This window comes from Chiloscyllium punctatum, chromosome 35 (assembly GCF_047496795.1).
Source record: "Chiloscyllium punctatum isolate Juve2018m chromosome 35, sChiPun1.3, whole genome shotgun sequence".
Lineage (NCBI taxonomy): Eukaryota > Metazoa > Chordata > Chondrichthyes > Orectolobiformes > Hemiscylliidae > Chiloscyllium > Chiloscyllium punctatum.
The window spans coordinates 30,284,581-30,306,014 of NC_092773.1; the positions used below are offsets into that span (position 1 = coordinate 30,284,581).

At 52.3% G+C, this 21,434-nt stretch overlaps 1 protein-coding gene across 4 annotated transcripts in view; it reads left to right on the top strand.

Annotated features, from left to right (window-relative positions):
- Window positions 1-21,434, top strand: part of LOC140459806 (zinc finger MIZ domain-containing protein 1-like) — a 96,208-nt gene that overhangs the window by 46,378 nt on the left and 28,396 nt on the right. For all 4 annotated transcript variants that reach the window (XR_011953871.1, XM_072554336.1, XM_072554335.1 and 1 more), the window contains 6 exons: window positions 50-182; window positions 4,434-4,575; window positions 11,158-11,368; window positions 16,205-16,310; window positions 18,995-19,158; window positions 21,108-21,175. Coding sequence is in view for 3 of the 4 variants with exons in the window: in XM_072554336.1 (XP_072410437.1) it covers window positions 50-182; window positions 4,434-4,575; window positions 11,158-11,368; window positions 16,205-16,310; window positions 18,995-19,158; window positions 21,108-21,175 (824 nt within the window). In the remaining variant the exon portion in view is untranslated. The remainder of the gene's footprint in view (window positions 1-49; window positions 183-4,433; window positions 4,576-11,157; window positions 11,369-16,204; window positions 16,311-18,994; window positions 19,159-21,107; window positions 21,176-21,434) is intronic.

Genomic DNA, 21,434 nt, shown 5'->3' on the forward strand with positions numbered 1-21,434 from the left:
CGAGCGTGATTCCGATCTGGAAATAACCGGCCGTCGCTTCTCTCTGCAGCCTGCGAGGTCGGTGGCGGGCTACCCCAACTCTCCGGGGAGCGGTCTCCCCCCATACGCGTCCCCGATCCAAGAGGTCACCTCAGCCTTCCAGCCGGACATTAAGCTCAGCCTGAGTCATCTCCCAACTGCAGGTAGGTTACCACGTGGGGGGGGGGGGGGGGGGGGGGGGGGGGAGAGACTGATGACAGGGGGAGGGGTGGACAGACTCATCGAAGTGGGGGAGCGACCATCGTTGGGGGAAGGCGGGTGGGGGGGGAGAGATGAAAAGGGAATGAGAGTGGGTGTTGAGAGGGAGAAAGTTTCTAGAACGGGGGCTGAGGAAGCAGGTGTACAAAAGGGGGTCTCAGGAAACAGGGTTGATGTGAATTTACTGACCTGGCCCTTGTATTAAATGGGGAATTCCCCACGAGGGATTCAATAAAGGCCTGTCTCAAATTCAGGTAGAGATTCTCACTGCAAAACAGTCCAGAAGGAAACACGCAGCAGGACCAATACTGGAACATCCCTGTCTCTCTCTATCTCCTGTCAGTGCCCTTCCATTCATCACTCAGTTAGCTCACTCCCTCTCTCCTGATTTCTCTCAGTTACGTCTCTCTCTCTCTCTCAAATCACGTCCTAGAAATCGCTGTCTCTCTCTCTATCGTCCATCTGTTCCCTCTCTCTATCCTCTCTCAGTCCCCTCTCTCTGTATCGTCCATCCGTTCCCTCTCTCTCGTCTCAATTCCCTCCCTCTATCATCATTCTGTTCCCTCTCTCTATCCTCTCTCACTTTCCATCTCTATCCTCTCTCAGTCCCCTCTCTCTATCGTCTCTCCGTTCCCTCTCTCTATCCTCTCTCCGTTCCCTCTCTCTATCCTCTCTCCGTTCCCTCTCTCTATCCTCTCTCCGTTCCCTCTCTCTATCCTCTCTGCGTTCCCTCTCTCTATCCTCTCTGCGTTCCCTCTCTCTATCGTCTCTCCGTTCCCTCTCTCTATCCTCTCTACGTTCCCTCTCTCTATCCTCTCTCCGTTCCCTCTCTCTATCGTCTCTCCGTTCCCTCTCTCTATCGTCTCTCAGTCCCCTCTCTCTATCCTCTCTCCGTTCCCTCTCTCTATCGTCTCTCCGTTCCCTCTCTCTATCCTCTCTCCGTTCCCTCTCTCTAACGCCTCTCACTTCCCTCTCTCTATCGTCTCTCCGTTCCCTCTCTCTATCGTCTCTCCGTTCCCTCTCTCTATCGTCTCTCCGTTCCCTCTCTCTATCGTCTCTCAGTCCCCTCTCTCTATCGTCTCTCCGTTCCCTCTCTCTATCCTCTCTCCGTTCCCTCTCTCTATCGTCTCTCCGATCCCTCTCTCTATCGTCTCTCCGTTCCCTCTCTCTATCGTCTCTCCGTTCCCTCTCTCTGTCATCCATCTGTTCCCTCTCTCTATCGTCTCTCCGTTCCCTCTCTCTATCCTCTCTCCGTTCCCTCTCTCTATCATCTCTCCATTCCCTCTCTCTATCCTCTCTCCGTTCCCTCTCTCTATCGTCTCTCCATTCCCTCTCTGTATCGTCTCTCCGTTCCCTCTCTCTATCGTCTCTCCGTTCCCTCTCTCTATCCTCTCTCCGTTCCCTCTCTCTATCGTCTCTCCGTTCCCTCTCTCTATCATCTCTCCGTCCCCTCTCTCTATCGTCTCTCCGTCCCCTCTCTCTATCGTCTCTCTGTTCCCTCTCTCCATCGTCTCTCCGTTCCCTCTCTCTATCGTCTCTCTGTTTCCTCTCTCTATCGTCTCTCAGTTCCCTCTCTCTGTCCTCTCTCCGTTCCCTCTCTCTATCCTCTCTCCGTTCCCTCTCTCTATCGTCTCTCCGTTCCCTCTCTCTATCGTCTCTCCGTTCCCTCTCTCGATCGTCTCTCCGTTCCCTCTCTCTATCGTCTCTTCGTTCCCTCTCTCTATCGTCTCTTCGTTCCCTCTCTCTATCGTCTCTCCGTTCCCTCTCTCTATCGTCTCTCCATTCCCTCTCTCTATCGTCTCTCCGTTCCCTCTCTCGATCCTCTCTCCGTTCCCTCTCTCTATCTTCTCTCTGTTCCCTCTCTCTGTCGTCCATCCGTTCCCTCTCTCTGTCGTCCCTCAGTTCCCTCTCTCTATCGTCTCTCCGTTCCTGAGAGAGACATTATGGGAGACACAGACAGGGAGAGTTCGGAGTCTGAGAGAGAGATTGAAGGAGACATTGGGGGGACACAGACAGGGAGAGAGCGTGGTGTCTGAGAGAGGGATGGACGGAGACATTGGGGGGACACAGACAGGGAGAGAGTGCAGAGTCTGAGATAGGGATGGAAGGAGACATTAGGGGAGACAGGGAGAGAGTGCGGTGTCTGAGAGAGAGATGGAAGGAGACATTAGGGGGAACACAGACAGGGAGAGAGCGTGGTGTCTGAGAGAGGGATGGACGGAGACATTGGGGGGACACAGACAGGGAGAGAGTGCGGAGTCTGAGATAGGGATGGACGGAGACGTTAGGGGGACACAGACAGGGAGAGAGTGCGGTGTCTGAGAGAGGGATGGAAGGAGACGTTAGGGGAGACACAGACAGGGAGAGAGTGCGGTGTCTGAGAGAGAGATAGAAGGAGACGTTAGGGGAGACAGGGAGAGAGTGCGGTGTCTGAGAGAGGGATGGACGGAGACGTTAGGGGGACACAGACAGGGAGAGAGTGCGGTGTCTGAGAGAGGGATGGAAAGAGACGTTGGGGGGACACAGACAGGGAGAGAGTGCGGTGTCTGAGAGAGGAATGGAAGGAGACGTTAGGGGAGACACAGACAGGGAGAGAGTGCGGTGTCTGAGAGAGGGATGGAAGGAGACATTTGGGGAGACACAGACAGGGAGAGAGTGCGGTGTCTGAGAGAGAGATGGAAGGAGACGTTAGGGGGACACAGACAGGGAGAGAGTGCGGTGTCTGAGAGAGGGATGGAAGGAGACGTTAGGGGAGACACAGACAGGGAGAGAGTGCGGTGTCTGAGAGAGAGATGGAAGGAGACGTTAGGGGGGACACAGACAGGGAGAGAGTGCGGAGTCTGAGAGAGAGATGGAAGGAGATGTTAGGGGAGACACAGACAGGGAGAGAGTGCGGTGTCTGAGAGAGAGATGGAAGGAGACATTAGGGGAGACACAGACAGGGAGAGAGTGCGGTGTCTGAGAGAGAGATGGAAGGAGACGTTAGGGGGGACACAGACAGGGAGAGAGTGCGGTGTCTGAGATAGGGATGGACGGAGACATTAGGGGGACACAGACAGGGAGAGAGTGTGGAGTCTGAGAGAGGGATGGAAGGAGATGTTAGGGGGGACACAGTCAGGGAGAGAGTGCGGTGTCTGAGAGAGAGATGGACGGAGACATTGGGGGGACACAGACAGGGAGAGAGTGCGGTGTCTGAGAGAGAGATGGACGGAGACATTGGGGGGACACAGACAGGGAGAGAGTGCGGTGTCTGAGAGAGGGATGGACGGAGACATTGGGGGAGACACAGACAGGGAGAGAGTGCGGTGTCTGAGAGAGAGATGGAAGGAGACGTTAGGGGGTACACAGACAGGGAGAGAGCGTGGTGTCTGAGAGAGAGATGGACACAGACGTTAGGGGAGACAGGAAGAGAGTGCGGTGTCTGAGAGAGGGATGGAAGGAGACGTTAGGGGAGACAGGGAGAGAGTGTGGTGTCTGAGAGAGGGATGGACGGAGACATTAGGGGAGACAGGGAGAGAGCGTGGTGTCTGAGAGAGGGATGGAAGGAGACGTTAGGGGAGACAGGGAGAGAGTGCGGTGTCTGAGAGAGAGATGGAAGGAGATGTTAGGGAAGACACAGACAGGGAGAGAGTGCGGTGTCTGAGAGAGGGATGGAAGGAGATGTTAGGGGAGACAGGGAGAGAGTGCGGTGTCTGAGAGAGAGATGGAAGGAGACGTTAGGGGGACACAGACAGGGAGAGAGTGCGGTGTCTGAGAGAGGGATGGAAGGAGACGTTAGGGGGACACAGACAGGGAGAGAGTGCGGAGTCTGAGAGAGGGATGGAAGGAGATGTTAGGGGAGACACAGACAGGGAGAGAGCGTGGTGTCTGAGAGAGGGATGGAAGGAGACGTTAGGGGAGACAGGGAGAGAGCGCGGTGTCTGAGAGAGAGATGGAAGGAGACGTTAGGGGAGACAGGGAGAGAGTGCGGTGTCTGAGAGAGAGATGGACGGAGATGTTAGGGGAGACAGGGAGAGAGTGCGGTGTCTGAGAGAGAGATGGAAGGAGACGTTAGGGGAGACACAGACAGGGAGAGAGTGCGGTGTCTGAGAGAGGGATGGAAGGAGATGTTAGGGGGGACACAGTCAGGGAGAGAGCGTGGTGTCTGACAGAGGGATAGAGTTGTGTCTGATGCCCCTGCTGCCTGTGAATTGTAGGGAACCCCACTGACGAGCTGCGGCTGACCTTCCCTGTGCGCGATGGCGTCGTGCTGGAACCGTTTCGGTTGGAACACAATCTCGCTGTCAGCAACCACATCTTTTACCTCCGCCATTCTGTTATTCAGACACTGACATGGAGGTGAGGGGATTAACGGCGCGGGGGGAGGGGGGGCGGGGGGGGGTGCCGAGAGACCGGGGCTGAGGCAGAGAGTGGTAGATAGCTTTACCCCGTCTCCCTCACCAGCTCGAGGGGACAATTTGAAGACGAGAAATCCTGTGGCCCTAGCCAGCGTCCGTCACAGTCACTGAACAATAAAAAACACAAAATTGATGGCTCCTCATGCCAATCCACCCTAACCTGCACATCCCTGGGCACTATGGGTAATTTAGCACAGCCAATCCACCCTAACCTGCACATCCCTGGGCACTATGGGTAATTTAGCACAGCCAATCCACCCTAACCTGCACATCCCTGAGCACTATGGGTAATTTAGCACAGCCAATCCACCCTAACCTGCACATCCCTGAGCACTATGGGTAATTTAGCACGGCCAATCCACCCTAACCTGCACATCCCTGGGCACTATGGGTAATTTAGCATGGCCAATCCACCCTAACCTGCACATCCCTGAGCACTATGGGTAATTTAGCACAGCCAATCCACCCTAACCTGCACATCCCTGAGCACTATGGGTAATTTAGCATGGCCAATCCACCCTAACCTGCACATCCCTGAGCATTATGGGTAATTTAGCATGGCCAATCCACCCTAACCTGCACATCCCTGAGCACTATGGGTAATTTAGCACAGCCAATCCACCCTAACCTGCACATCCCTGGGCACTATGGGTAATTTAGCACGGCCAATCAACCCTAACCTACACATCCCTGAGCACTCTGGTTAATTTAGCACGACCACTCCACCCTAACCTACACATCCCTGAGCACTATGGGTAATTTAGCACGGCCAATCCACCCTAACCTGCACATCCCTGGGCACTATGGGTAATTTAGCATGGCCAATCCACCCTAACCTGCACATCCCTGAGCACTATGGGTAATTTAGCACAGCCAATCCACCCTAACCTGCACATCCCTGAGCACTATGGGTAATTTAGCATGGCCAATCCACCCTAACCTGCACATCCCTGAGCATTATGGGTAATTTAGCATGGCCAATCCACCCTAACCTGCACATCCCTGAGCACTATGGGTAATTTAGCACAGCCAATCCACCCTAACCTGCACATCCCTGGGCACTATGGGTAATTTAGCACGGCCAATCAACCCTAACCTACACATCCCTGAGCACTCTGGTTAATTTAGCACGACCACTCCACCCTAACCTACACATCCCTGAGCACTATGTGTAATTTAGCACAGCCAATCCACCCTAACCTGCACACCCTGAGCACTATGGGTAATTTAGCATGGCCAATCCACCCTAACCTACACATCCCTGAGCACTATGGGTAATTTAGCACAGCCAATTCACCCTAACCTGCACATCCCTGGGCACGATGGGTAATTTAGCACGACCACTCCACCCTAATCTGCACATCCCTGAGCACTATGGGTAATTTAGCACAACCACTCCACCCTAACCTGCACATCCCTGGGCACTATGGGTAATTTAGCACGACCAATCCACCCTAACCTGCACATCCCTGGGCACTATGGGTAATTTAGCACAGCCAATCCACCCTAACCTGCACATCCCTGGGCACTATGGGTAATTTAGCACAGCCAATCCACCCTAACTTGCACATCCCTGACCACTGTGGATAATTTAGCACGGCCAATCCACCCTAACCTACACATCCCTGAGCACTATGGGTAATTTAGCACGACCACTCCACCCTAACCTGCACATCACTGAGCACTGTGGGTAATTTAGCACGGCCAATCCACCCGAACCTGCACATCCTTGAGCACTATGGGTAATTTAGCATGGCCAATCCACCCTAACCTGCACATCCCTGAGCACTATGGGTAATTTAGCACAACCACTCCACCCTAACCTGCACATCCCTGGGCACTATGGGTAATTTAGCACGGCCAATCCACCCTAACCTACACATCCCTGGGCACTATGGGTAATTTAGCACGGCCAATCCACCCTAACCTACACATCCCTGGGCACTATGGGTAATTTAGCATGGCCAATCCACCCTAACCTGCACATCTTTGGTCTGTGGGAGGAAACCGGAGCACCCAGAAGAAACCCACGCAGACACGGGCGGAGAACGTGCAAACTCCACACACACTGTGTGGAGGAGGCTGGAATCGAACCCGGGTCCCTGGGCACCGTGAGGCAGCAGCGTTAACCACTGAGCCACCGTGTCGCAAATCCGACACTAGTTTACCTGCAAGGGCTTTCACAGCAATTTGAAGATTGCGGACTCTCACCGGCTCCCAATCTTTCTCAGGCTGCCCCGATTTCTCCCCGTAAGCAGGTTGGCTTTTCTGAGAGTTCTCAAACACCGACCAAAGTCCTCGCTCTCAATTGTTCACCTCTCTCTCTCTCTGTCTCTTTCTCTCTGTCTCTCCCGGTTCAAGTGCCCGCTCCCTCAATCCCAGCGAACCGGGAGCCCACTGGGGATTCTAACCCAGGACCATCGGTTCTCTCCAGTTGGTGTGCCCCTGGCACCAGAGACTGGGCAAGATCAGGGATGTTCCTGCTCCTCGGATGTTGCCTGACCTGCTGTGCTTTTACCAGCACCACTCTCTAATCTTGCCTCTAATCTGCAGTACCCACTTTCAGTACGGCAAAATATTGGCCCCCTCTCTCTCTGTCTTAAAAGGGAACCCCCCCCGCCGCTGCTTCCACAACATTTTCAAACTGTGGCTCTTCTGGTTCTGGATTCTCATACATCCACCCCCATCACATCCCCTGCAGATCTCAATGAAGTCACCACTGATTCGATAAATTGCCAGAGGATGCTGTTAGTTTAGCTTTTCCTGGGAAAACAGTCCACTCACCCCTGGAGAACTGACACGTAACCTCTACACTTGTATATATCCAGCTCCCCTCACAATAAATGACATCACCCTTTGACTTTCCCAGATTATCTGATGTGCTGGTAGACTGATTTCTGTGGCTAATGCACTTGGACACCCAGATCCCTCTGTACCTCACAGACTGCCCACCATTCGGATAACGCGCTTTGCTTTTTAAAAATCTTTCAGGTCAAGATGCACACTTTCTGTTTCCCACACGATATTCCATTTGCCACCTCTTTGCTGACTCGCTGAAATTTTCTAGATCTCCTTTGTAGCCTCCTCGCAACTTACTGTCATGGAGTCATAACCCACTGTCTCTCCCCCATCGTATCTATTCTCTCTCTCTCTCTCAGACATCTCTCTCAATCACCTCTCTCTCGATCGCAGGCATCTCTCTCTCTCTCTCTCTCTCCCATCATCTCTCTTCTGTTCTCTCTCTCTCTCTCTCTCTCAGGTATCTCTCTCCCTCAGACATCTCTCACTCTATCTCTCTCTCATCTCTCTTCCATCCCTCTCTCTTCATCCCCACTGTCTCTCCCCCATCATATCTGTTCTCTCTCTCTCTCTCTCTCAGGTATCTCTCTCCCTCAGACATCTCTCTCTCTATCTCTCTCTCATCTCTCTTCCATCCCTCTCTCTTCATCCCCACTGTCTCTCCCCCATCATATCTGTTCTCTCTCTCTCTCTCTCTCTCAGGTATCTCTCTCCCTCAGACATCTCTCACTCTATCTCTCTCTCATCTCTCTTCCATCCCTCTCTCTTCATCCCCTCTGTCTCTCCCCCATCATATCTGTTCTCTCTCTCTCTCTCTCTCTCTCAGGTATCTCTCTCCCTCAGACATCTCTCACTCTATCTCTCTCTCATCTCTCTTCCATCCCTCTCTCTTCATCCCCTCTGTCTCTCCCCCATCATGTCTGTTCTCTCTCGCTCTCTCAGACATCTCTCAGTCACCTCTCTCTCGATCGCAGGCATCTCTCTCTCTCTCTCTCCCATCATCACTCTTCTGTCCCTCTCTCTTCATCCCCACTGTCTCTCCCCCATCATATCTGTTCTCTCTCTCTCTCTCTCTCTCTCAGGTATCTCTCTCCCTCAGACATCTCTCTCTCTATCTCTCTCTCATCTCTCTTCCATCCCTCTCTCTTCATCCCCACTGTCTCTCCCCCATCATGTCTGTTCTCTCTCGCTCTCTCAGACATCTCTCAGTCACCTCTCTCTCGATCGCAGGCATCTCTCTCTCTCTCTCTCCCATCATCACTCTTCTGTCCCTCTCTCTTCATCCCCACTGTCTCTCCCCCATCATATCTTTCTGTCTCTCTGTCTCTCTCCCACAGACATCTCTCTCTCTCATCTCTCTTCCATCCCTCTCTCTTCATCCCCACTGTCTCTCCCCCATCATATCTGTTCTCTCTCTCTCTCTCTCTCTCTCTCAGGTATCTCTCTTCCATCCCTTTCTCATGTTACCACCTACACTATGAGGATTTATTTTGTCACAGTAACTTTTGATGTGGCCCTTTGTCTGGAAATCGAAATACATTACACCCACCAGTTTCCCCTTTGTCCGCAGCACGTGCGTGAATCTCGGAAGGTTGGTCGTAGAGATATACGGCCTGCAGGTACAGCAGGGAATGAGGAAGGCAGATGGAGCTCTGTCCTCCATTGCTAGAGGGATGGAGTTCAATTGTAGGGAGGTTATGGTACAGGGAGCTGGCGAGGCCACACCTGGCGGACTGTGTGCAGTTTTGGTCTCCTCTTGGTCTTTCCCTGTGCTGCCCACATCTCCGTGACCAGATCGTGGGCGTTTTGGGTTGTTGCTTGGCGGCTTATGTTGGCCACGAGATGGCGTCGTGCGTTCTTAGGTGCCCGCGTGACGGGTCCTCGGTTTAACGCCTCCGCTCCGACAGGCCGCACCCCTTCGGGCGTCAGCCACTCCGCCTCCTGCATTTGTTTACCCTCCGGGAGGCGGAGGGTTGGCACTCCCTCCAGGTGTGCCAGTGCACCCACTGTGGCATGGGTCACCTCCCACCCATGATGCTCGTTTCCCCACAGGTTAGAGCGCCCGTTCCTCGGCCAGGGAGCCGGGCTGCCCTCCTGTGGTGAGACTGACAACTGCAGCCCTTTCAGCAGAGCTCACAGGCGCCCAAGGTTTAACCTGTCTCCCACTGGGAAAAGGCCACAACATTGACACTCTCTCGGCACGACACTGAGAGAGCTAGCTAGCCACGGGAAAATAGAAAATCACTCCGGTGCGCTCAGGGAGCACGGTGGCTCAGTGGTGAGCACTGCTGCCTCACAGTGCCAATACCCGGGTTTGATTCCAGCCTCGGGCAACTGGCTGTGTGGAGTTTGTACATTCTCCCCCGTGTCTGTGTGGGTTTCCTCTGGGTGCTCCGGTTTCCTCCCACAGTCCAAAGATGTGCAGGTTAGGGTGGATTGACTGTGCTAAATTACCCATAGTGCCCAGGGATGTGCAGGTTAGGGTGGATTGGCCATGCTAAATTACCCATAGTGCTCAGGGATGTGCAGGTTAGGGTGGATTGGCCGTGCTAAATTACCCATAGTGCTCAAGGATGTGCAGGTTAGGGTGGATTGGCCATGCTAAATTACCCATAGTGCTCAGGGATGTGCAGGTTAGGGTGGATTGGCCGTGCCAAATTACCCATAGTGCCCAGGGATGTGCAGGTTAGGGTGGATTGGCCATGCTAAATTACCCATAGTGCTCAGGGATGTGCAGGTTAGGGTGGATTGGCCATGCTAAATTACCCATAGTGCTCAGGGATGTGCAGGTTAGGGTGGATTGGCCATGCTAAATTACCCATAGTGCTCAGGGATGTGCAGGTTAGGGTGGATTGGCCGTGCCAAATTACCCATAGTGCCCAGGGATGTGCAGGTTAGGGTGGATTGGCCATGCTAAATTACCCATAGTGCTCAGGGATGTGCAGGTTAGGGTGGATTGGCCATGCTAAATTACCCGTAGTGCTCAGGGATGTGCAGGTTAGGGTGGATTGGCCGTGCTAAATTACCCATAGTGCCCAGGGATGTGCAGGTTAGGGTGGATTGGCCGTGCTAAATTACCCATAGTGCTCAGGGATGTGCAGGTTAGGGTGGATTGGCCATGCTAAATTACCCATAGTGCTCAGGGATGTGCAGGTTAGGGTGGATTGGCCGTGCCAAATTACCCATAGTGCCCAGGGATGTGCAGGTTAGGGTGGATTGGCCGTGCTAAATTACCCACAGTGTTCATGGATGTGCAGGTTAGGGTGGATTGGTCGTGCTAAATTACCCATAGTGCTGAGGGATGTGCAGGTTAGGGTGGATTGGCCATGCTAAATTACCCATAGTGTTCAGGGATGTGCAGGTTAGGGTGGATTGGCCATGCTAAATTACCCATAGTGCTGAGGGATGTGCAGGTTAGGGTGGATTGGCCATGCTAAATTACCCATAGTGTTCAGGGATGTGCAGGTTAGGGTGGATTGGCCATGCTAAATTACCCATAGTGTTCAGGGATGTTCAGGGATGTTCAAGGAATAAAGGCAGTGAGCCTGAAGCGTGGAGAGATAAGCTAGAGGAGGGTGGAGGTTTTGCTCTTCGGAGGGTTGGTGTGGACATGTTGGGCCGAAGGGCCCGTTTTCCCACACTGTAGGGAATCTAATCTAATCTGATCTTCTGGCATAAATTGGAGGCGGATTTGTTCTTGACGCGCATACTGGTTCTCCTACAGGCCAGACTTGGAGCTGAAGTTCAAGTGTTACCATCATGAAGACAGGCAGATGAACACCAACTGGCCGGCGTCCGTCCAGGTCAGCATCAACGCCACCCCGCTGACAATAGAGCGGGGCGAGAATAAAGCTACGCACAAACCACTCTACCTGAAGCATGTGTGTCAGCCTGGGAGGAACACCATTCAGATCACTGTGACCGCTTGCTGCTGTGTAAGTATTATTACCGTCTGCCGTTCCACAACACTGTGACTTCACGAGGTGATTTTACCCTGTTTTCTTTTTGTAGAAGGGAGGTTTTAAGACAGACCGATTGAGTTGTCTAATAAGAAAGCCAGTAAACAGCTTTTGAGGATTCAGGTTTTTTTAAAAGAACGTTGAAACAATAGATGCAGCCTGAATGGGTTTGGCCAGCTCTCACAGACTGGGATTTCTAGTTTTACTTTAGTTTTTACGCCCAGTGAGAGTTTTGTAAAAGTCGAATCGATCTTTTCCTTCTCTCTGTTACAGTTAATATTCCTAATACCAGCTGTATTTGTTATTCTGTTAAGGTTTCTAAGTTATTCGAGTCACGGAGATATACAGCACAGAAACAGACCCTTCGGTCCAACCCGTCCATGCTGACCCAGATATCCCAACCCAATCTAGTCCCACCTGCCAGCACCCGGCCTATATCCCTCCAAACCCTTCCTATTCATACACCCATCCAAATGCCTCTTAAATGTTGCAATTGTACCAGCCTCCACCACTTCCTCTGGCAGCTCATTCCATACACGTACCACCCTCTGTGTGAAAACATTGCCCCTTAGGTCCCTTTTCAATCTTTCCCCTCTCACCCTAAACCTATGCCCCTCTAGTTCTGGACTCCCCGACCCCAGGGAAAAGACTTTCTCTATTTACCCTATCCATGCCCCTTCATGATGTTGTAAACCTCTATAAGGTCACCCCTCAGCCTCCGACGCTCCAGGGAAAACAGCCCCAGTCTGTTCAGCCTCTCCCTGTAGCTCAGATCCTCCAACCCTGGCAACATCCTTGTCAATCTTTTCTGAACCCTTTCACAACATCTTTCCGATAGGAAGGAGACCAGAATTGCACGCAATATTCCAACAGTGGCCTAACCAATGTCCTGTACAGCCGCAACATGACCTCCCAACTCCTGTACTCAATACTCTGACCAATAAAGGAAAGCATACCAAACGCCTTCTTCACTATCCTATCTACCTGTGACTCCACTTTCAAGGAGCTATGAACCTGCACTCCAAGGTCTCTTTGTTCAGCAACACTCCCTCGGACCTTTCCATTAAGTGTATAAGACCTGCTAAGATTTGCTTTCCCAAAATGCAGCACCTCGCATTTATATTTCTTTCTTTGTTTTATTTTGTTAGGGAATTAGGAATATTAATCATATACGTTATTCTGTTACGTTTTGCAATAGAGTTGTCATACCTTGAACGATAGTGGTTGAATAAATGGGGTTTTGCTTAACGTTGAGTCGTTTGACCAATTGAATTGCGTCTGAAACACAATATTTTACATCTGTGTTTTAAATAAGGAAGGTGTTAGGATCTAGGCTACCTCCTTTATGTATTTTGAGGGGGCTTGGGCTGGGCTGTAACACAACACTCGCAGTCATGTCAGCTCACAGGCCAGACCCTCTCCCTCCCACAGCACAGACAAATTGACATTCCTTTCTCCCTTTCTATTCACCCTCATCACCTGCTGGATTAATGCCGAATGTCACTCGGTGAGTGATCCATATCGCACCACAGAAAACCAAGAAGAAAGATCATTCCAGAACAGGAACAGGCCCTTCGGCCCTCCTGCGCCGTACCAGGTCCTCCACCTAAACCTGTCGCCTATTTTCTGAGGGTCTGTATCCCTCTGCTCCCTGCCCATTTGTGTCTCTGACTGGAAATGAGGCTATCCTGCCTGCCTCTACCACCTCCGCCGGCAAGCAAATCCTGGTCTGTGAGAGCTGGCCGCACCCATTCAGGCTGCGTCTATTGTTTCAACTTTTTTTTTTAAAAAGCCCAAGGCCTCAAAAGCTGTTTACTGGCTTTCTCAGTAGACAGCTCAATCAGTCTGTCTTAAAACCTCTCTTCTACAAAAAAAAACTCAGGATTAAAAAAACCTGGCACCCTCTGTGTAAAGATCTTGCCACCCAATATCTCCCTTAAACTTTTCCCCTCTCACCTTGAACCCATGACCCCCAGTAATTGAGCACCCCCCTCCCACTCTGGGGAAACAGCCTCTTGCTATCCACTCTGTCTGTACCTCCAATGATTTTGTAGACCTCAATCAGGTCCCCCCCTTAACCTCCGTCATTTTAATGAAAATAATCCTAATCTCCTCAACCTCTCTTCATAGCTAGCTCCCTCCACACCAGGCAGCATCCTGGTGAACCTCCCCTGCACCCCCTGCGTCCACATCCTTTTGGTAAAGTTAAATCTCAGCTAGTGGTTCACAAATTGGGGATGTTTCGCAGTAGGGAATGCTGGATGACTAAAGACATTGAGGGGTTTGGTTAAGAAAAAGAAGGAAGCATATGTCAGGTATAGACAGCAGAGATTGAGTGAATCCTTCGAAGACGAAGAGTATAAAGGCAGTAGGAGTATACTTAAGAAAGAAGTTAGGAGGGCAAAAAGAGGACTCAAGATAGCTTTGGCAAATAGCGTTAAGGAGAATCCAAAAGGATTGTATAAATGCATTAAGGATAAAAGGGTAACTAGGGCTGATGCCCGAGACGTCGATTCTCCTGCTCCTTGGATGCTGCCTGACCTGCTGCGCTTTTCTAGCAACACATTTTGCAGCTCTGATCTCCAGCATCTGCCGTCCTCACTTTCTCCTAGAGAATAGGGCCCCTCCAAAGATCGGCCTTTGTGTGGAGCTGCAGGAGATGGGGGAGATACTAAACGAGTATTTTGCATCGGTGTTTACTGAGGAGAAGGACATGGAAGATATCGAATGAGGGGAAATAGATGGTGACATCTCGAAAAATGTCCGTATAACAAACGAGGAAGCGCTGGATGTCTTGAAACGCATAAAAGTGGATAAATCCCCAGGACCTGATCAGGTGTACCCTGGAACTCTGTGGGAAGCCAGAGAAGTGATTGCTGGGCCTCTTGCCGAGATATTTCTATCATCGAGGTGCCGGGAGACGGGAGGTTGGCAAACGTGGTGCCACTGTTTAAGAAGGGCAGTAAAGACAAGTCAGGGAGCTATAGACCAGTGGGCCTGACATCGGTGGTGGGAAAGTTGTAGGAGGGAATCCTGAGGGACAGGAGTTTGCAGATCTCACAGACTTGGGTGGGAGGGCGAGCTGTGGGGAGGATGCAAGTTGAGTGAGAGGGTCCATACAAGGCAGATACAGTGAGGGTGTTCACTCTGGGAGCAGAAATGGGAGGGCAGATTATTATCCAAACAGCGAGCAGTTGGGGAAGAGAGGTGGACAGTCAAAGGTAAGGACTGAGAAATTAGGAAAAACCCAGAGCGCGAGGGATCCTGTGGTAATCTCTGTCACGGGAAGTGCAGCATTGAGTGTTTTTCAGGAAGAAGTTGGATATAGTTCTTAGGACAAAGGACGGGGGTCGGGGGGAAGTGGGAACGGCCAGAGACGGACGATCAGCCCACGGTCCCAATGAGGGGGTGGGACATTTTGAAGAGAAAGAGAACACCTTTCAATAGCGCCTGATGTGCTTGAGCGAAACCCCTTTGCGTTTTTTTAATTGCATTTTTGGAAGAGTTGAAACCAGCTCAGATCTGACAAACACTTCTCTCAGCTGCTGTGGACGGTGGTTGGTGAAATTCTGCGGTGTTTTGTCACCACAAAGAGGGTAGGCCCGTGTCACATCAGTAGAGGCCCAGTAAAACAGGCTTCTGGTCACTGCTAGGCCTGGAGAGGTCTGCAGGTTAAGCTGCTTTTACTTCAATGCAAGAGGCCTAACAGGGAAGGCAGATGAACTCAGGGCATTGTTAGGAACATGGGACTGGGATATCACAGCAATTACGGAAACATGGCTCAGGGATGGGCAGGACTGGCAGCTTAATGTTCCAGGATACAAATGCTACAGGAAGGATAGAAAGGGAGGCAAGAGAGGAGGGGAGTGGCGTTTTTGACATTCCAGCTGTGCTGAGGGAGGATATTCCTGGATGTATATCCAGGGAAGTTATTTGGGTGGAACTGAGAAATAAGAAAGGGATGATCACCTTATTGGGATTGTATTATAGACCCCCCAATAGTCAGAGGGAAATTGAGAAACAAACTTGTAAGGAGATCTCAGCTATCTGTAAGAATAATAGGGTGGTTATGGTAGGCGATTTTAACTTCCCAAACATCGACTGGGACTGCCATAGTGTTAAGGGTTTAGATGGAGAGGAATTTGATAGCAGAGTGAGTTTTGAGAAGATTTGTAGCTCAGGTTGAGGTTCTGGATGTAGGTTCGCTCGCTGAGATGGAAGGTTCACTTCCAGACATTTTGACCCTACATTGAGTAACATCATCAGGGAGCCTGCAGTGAAGCACTGGTGTTTTATCCCACTTTCTATTTATGTGTTTAGGTTTCCTTGGGTTGGTGATGTCACGTCCTGTGTTGACAACGCCACAGGAAATGAGGGATGACCTTATAGAGGTTTATAAAATCACGATGGGCATGAATAAACAAAGTCTTTTCCCCTGCGGTGGGGGTGTCCAGAACTCAAGGGGCTGAGGTTTAAGGTGAGAGGGGAAAGATATAAAAGAGACCTGAGGGGCAACTTTTTCACGCAGAGGGTGGTACGTGTATGGAATGAGCTGCCAGAGGATGTGGTGGAGGCTGGTACAATGACAACATTTAAAAAGCGTCTGGATGGGGACATGAATAGGAAGGGTTTGGAGGGATATGGGCCGGGTGCTGGCAAATGGTACTGGATTGGGTTGGGATATCTGGGTCAGCATGGACGAGTTGGGCAGAAGGGTCTGGTTCTGAGCTGTCCCTCACTATGAGTCTATGAATTAGCTCTCCCACTGTCAAACTGACTGACATTGTGCTTTCCCTCCAACCCTCCATGCAGTCCCATCTGTTTGTGCTGCAGTTGGTACACAGACCCTCTGTTCGGTCAGTGCTGCAAGGCCTCCTGAAAAAGAGATTGCTACCTGCTGAACACTGCATCGCAAAAAGTGAGTACTCCACGTTCTTCAGGCATGTGTGTGTGTGTGCGCACGTGTGTGAGTGTGTGTGTCTCTGTGAGTGTGGTGTGTGTGTGTCTCTGAGTGTGTGTATGTGTGTGAGAGTGAGTGTGTGAGAGTGAGTGTGTCTCTGAGTGTGTGTGTCTGTGTATGTGTCTCTGTGAGTGTGTATGTGTCTGTGTGTGTCTCTGTGAGTGTGTGTGTGTCTCTGTGAGAGTGTGTGTGTATGTGTCTCTGTGGGTGTGTGTCTCTATGAGTGTGTGTGTCTCTCTGAGAATGTGACAGTGTATGTGTCTCTGTGAGTGTGGTGTGTGAGTGTGTGTGTCTCTGAGTGTGTGTATGTATGTGAGAGTGAGTGTGTGTGTGTGTGTCTCTGAGTGTGTGTGTCTCAATGAGAGTGTGTATGTGTCTCTGTGTGTGTCTCTGTGAGTGTGTGTGTCTCTATAAGAGTGTGTGTGTGTCTGTGTGTGTCTCTGTGAGAGTGTGTGTGTGTCTCTATGTGTCTGTGTGTGTGTCTCTGTGAGAGTGTGTGTGTATGTGTCTCTGTGGGTGTGTGTCTCTATGAGTGTGTGTGTCTCTCTGAGAATGTGACAGTGTGTGTGTCTCTGTGAGTGTGGTGTGTGAGTGTGTGTGTCTCTGAGTGTGTGTATGTATGTGAGAGTGAGTGTGTGTGTGTGTCTCTGAGTGTGTGTGTCTCAATGAGAGTGTGTGTATGTGTCTGTGTGTGTGTCTCTGTGAGTGTGTGTGTCTCTATAAGAGTGTGTGTGTGTCTCTGTGTGTCTGTGTGTGTGTATCTGTGAGAGTGTGTGTGTATGTGTCTCTGTGTGTGTGTCTCTATGAGTGTGTGTGTCTCTCTGAGAATGTGACAGTGTGTGTGTCTCTGAGTGTGTGTGTGTGTGTCTCTGAGAGTGTATGTGTCTGTGTGTGTGTCTCAGAGTGTATGTGTCTCTATGAGAGTGTGTGTCTCTGTGTGAGTGTGTGTGTGTCTCTATGAGAGTGTGTGTGTGTATGTGTCTGTGTGTGTGTCTCTATGAGAGTGTATGTGTCTGTGTGTGTGTCTCAGAGTGTATGTGTCTCTATGAGAGTGTGTGTGAGTGTGTGTCTCTGTGAGAGTGTTTGTGTATGTGTCTCTGTGAGTGTGTCTCTGTGAGTGTGTGTGTGTGTGTCTCTATGAGAGTGTGTGTCTGTGAGTGTGTGTGTTTCCCTCTGTTAGGCAGGCACATATGAACAAGGATTTTTACCAACTTGCCATTTGGCCATTTTCACATCCAACAATCCCCCCCTCTCTCTGTCTCTCTCTCTGTCTCTCTCTCTCTCTCTCTTTCTGTCTCTCTCTTTCTCTCTGTCTCTGTGTCTCTTTCTGTCTCTATCTCTCTCTGTCGCTCTCTGTCTCTCCCTCTCTTCTGTCTCTCTCTCTCTATGTCTCTCTATCTCTCTGTTGCTCTATCTCTCTCTCTCTGCCTGTCTCTCGCTGTCTCTCTCTCTCTCTGTCTCTCTCTCTCTCTCTCTGCCTGTCTCTCTCTCTGTGTCTCTCTCTCTGTATCTCTTTCTGTCTGTCTCTGAGTCTCTTTCTCTCTGTCTCTGAGTCTCTTTCTGTCTCCCACTCTCTGTGTGTCTCTTTCTGTCTCTCTATCTCTCTCTGTCGCTCTCTCTGTCTCTCCCTCTCTTCCGTCTCTCTCTCTCTCTCTGTCTCCCTCTGTCTCTCTCTCTCTCTCACTCTCCCCCCATGGGCTCACTGTTTATTATCCCCCCTGACTGCCCGTTTGTTGACGAGCCTGTATTTCCCAGTCGAGGTGTGTTCATCCGTTACTGACCCGGGGTGGGGGATGGGGATGGGGGGTGGGGGATGGGGATGAGGGTGGGGATGGGGATGGGGATGGGGGGGGTGGGGGATGGGGATGAGGGTGGGGGTGGGGATGAGGGTGGGGGTGGGGATGGGGGGTGGGGGATGGGGGTGGGGGGTGGGGGGTGGGGGATGGGGATGGGGGTGGGGGATGGGGATGGGGATGGGGGGGTTGGATGGGGATGGGGGTGGGTGTGGGGGTGGGGGATGGGGGATGGGGATGGGGGTGGGTGTGGGGGTGGGGGATGGGGGTGGGGGATGGGGATGGGGGTGGGGGATGGGGATGAGGGTGGGGATGGTGATGGGGGGTGGGGGATGGGGATGAGGGTGGGGGATGGGGATGGGGGTGGGGGATGGGGATGAGGGTGGGGATGGTGATGGGGGGTGGGGGATGGGGATGAGGGTGGGGATGGGGTTGGGGGGTGGGGGATGGGGATGGGGGTGGGGGTGGGTGTGGGGATGGGGGGGTGGGGGGGGATGGGGATGGGGTTGGGGGGTGGGGGTGGGGGATGGGGATAGGGGTTGTGGATGGGGGATGGGAATGGGGATGGGGGATGGGGGTTGGGGGTTGGGGATGGGGGATGGGGGATGGGGGATGGGGGTGGGGGATGGAGATGGGGATGGGGATGGGGGTGGGGATGGGGGTGGGGGTTGGGGGGTGGGGGATGGGGTGGGGGTTGGGGGGTGGGGGTTGGGGGTGGGGGTTGGGGATGGGGGTGGGGTGGGGGATGGGGGGTGGGGGTGGGGGTGGGGTGGGGATGGGGTCCCGTTGAGCAGCCCGCGCGCACCCCGCCCAGCGGTAAACATTCCTCCATCTTTCTGCCCGCTGCAGTCAAGCGCCATTTCAGCGGCGGCGGAGCGATCTCGGCCGGGAACCCGGGGCTGACCGGGGAGGACGTGGTGGAGCAGACAGCCATGAGAGTCTCTCTGAAGTGCTCGATCACATACAGACAGATCCAGCTGCCTGCAAGGGGCCAGGCTTGTAAACACATCCAGGTCAGGACGCTCTGCCCCTACACTGCTGCCTTGGGGATGTGGGCTGGGCCCACATTCCCACCCCCACCCCCCCCTTGCAAAGGTGGGGTTGAGCCGCCATCTTGAACCCTGTGTGTTGCAGGGACCCCCCCCTCACACAGAGCCCTCAGGGAGAGAGTCCCAGGATTCTGACCCAGTGACACTGAAGGAACAGTTGATAGATTTCCAAGTCAGGACGGTGAGGGGCTCGGTGGGGAACGTGCAGGGGGGTGGTGTTCCCATGTACCTGCTGCCCCTTGTCCTTCCCGATGGAAGTGGCCGTGGGGTTTGGAAGGTGCTGTCTGAGGAGCCTGGGGGAGTTGCTGCAGTGTGTCTTGTAGATGGTACCCACTGCTGTTACTGAGCGTCGGGGGGGTGGAGGGAGTGGGGGGTTTGTGGGTGTGGGGACAATCGAGCGGGGGGCTGCTTTGTCCCTGGATGGTGTCGAGCTTCTCAAGTGTTGTTGGAGCTGCCCCCCCCCCCCCATCCCCATCCCTATCCAGGGCAAGTGGGGAGTGTTCCCTCACCCCCTCCTGACTTGGGCCTTGTCGATGGTGGGGACAGGCTTTGGGGGGGGAGTCAGGAGGGGAGTTACTCGCTGCAGGATTCCCAGCCTCTGAGCTGCTCCCCAGGTTAGTAATAATGTGCAGGTCTGCTCTGAAGGAAACAGTTTGTGCAGACTGCTGTGTATTTGTCTTGAGTATTTGTTCACATTATTCCACATCTGTAGTGGAGAAGGTGTCGACACGTAAGGTACATTATTGGAGCAAGGAGGGAGAAAATTGTCAAATGGAAAGGAGCAAAGAAGGCAAGAGACTAAGGCTGGGTGTGACTGAGCATGTCTTTGGATACCTGGTCAAACCAGCCTGTGAACACTAACTCCTGACCAGTTGCCATTCGCTTAACGTGGACGGCACGGTGGCTCAGTGGTTAGCACTGCTACCTCCCAGCACCAAGGTTCGATTCCACCCTCGGCTGACTGTGTGTCTGTGTGTGGAGTTTGCACATTCTCCCCCCCCCCCCCCCAATGTCTGTGTGTGGGTTTCCTCCGGGTGCTCCGGTTTCCTCCTACAGTCCAGGGATGTGTGCAGGTTAGGATGGTTTGGCCATGCTAAGTTACCCATAGTGCTCAGGGATGTGCAGGTTAGGGTGGATTGGCCATGCTAAATTACCCATAGTGTTCAGGGGTGTGCAGGTTAGGGTGGATTGGCCGTGCTAAATTACCCGTAGTGCTCAGGGATGTGCAGGTTAGGGTGGATTGGCCGTGCTAAATTACCCATAGTGCCCAGGGATGTGCAGGTTAGGGTGGATTGGCCATGCTAAATTACCCATAATGCTCAGGGATGTGCAGGTTAGGGTGGATTGGCCATGCTAAATTACCCATAGTGCTCAGGGATGTGCAGGTTAGGGTGGATTGGCCATGCTAAATTACCCATAGTGCTCAGGGATGTGCAGGTTAGGGTGGGTTAGCCTTGGTGGGCGGGGGGGTGTATTGCAGGGTTACAGGGACACAGTAAGCGGGTAGAGTTGGGTGGGATGCTGTTCGGAGGGTCTGTGTGGACTTAATGGGCTGAATGGCCACAGTGCAGGGATTCTGATTCTGTGATAAACCCCAGGACAAACAATCAGGGAGCTGTAATCAGACCATTTGAGCAGTTTTCTGGTTACCATCTGGCCTCTGATTCCAAGTAAACACAGTCGGATCGATTCTAATAGCGAGAGTGAGGCGAGAGGTCTCTGTTCAGACATGAAATCAGTTTGTACCCGCGCTGACTGCGTTCTGCCCAAAGTGGTTGGAATACAGTCTGTGCCAAAATCCGCTTTCACTTCAGGTGATCGATAAAGGTGTTTTTACTGTCAAAGAGTCTCTCAAGTGGGTAATGATGGTGTGGGATAAATCAGCCTGACACTGCTGTCTCTGTCTTTACCAGTGTTTCGACCTGGAGTCTTATTTACAGTTGAATTGTGACCGAGGAACCTGGCGATGCCCAGTGTGCAAGTAAGTTCTTTGCTCCTGTTTCCTTTTGATAGGAACAAAATGCCTCAATTGTCTCCCCCGTGCCTTGCAATGCTCTCGAACACGAATCCATAGCCACTGGAGGTGACTGATCTCCGGTAGGAATTTACCGAACTGAGTCCGCCTGGCCTTCTGGGATTGGCGGTGTCAACGGTTCACAGTCCAAAATGGCTGCCCTCCGACAGGTGACAACCCCAGTTGGTTTGAGCTGCCCAAGCTCAGGGAATTATCCCTCTGCAAC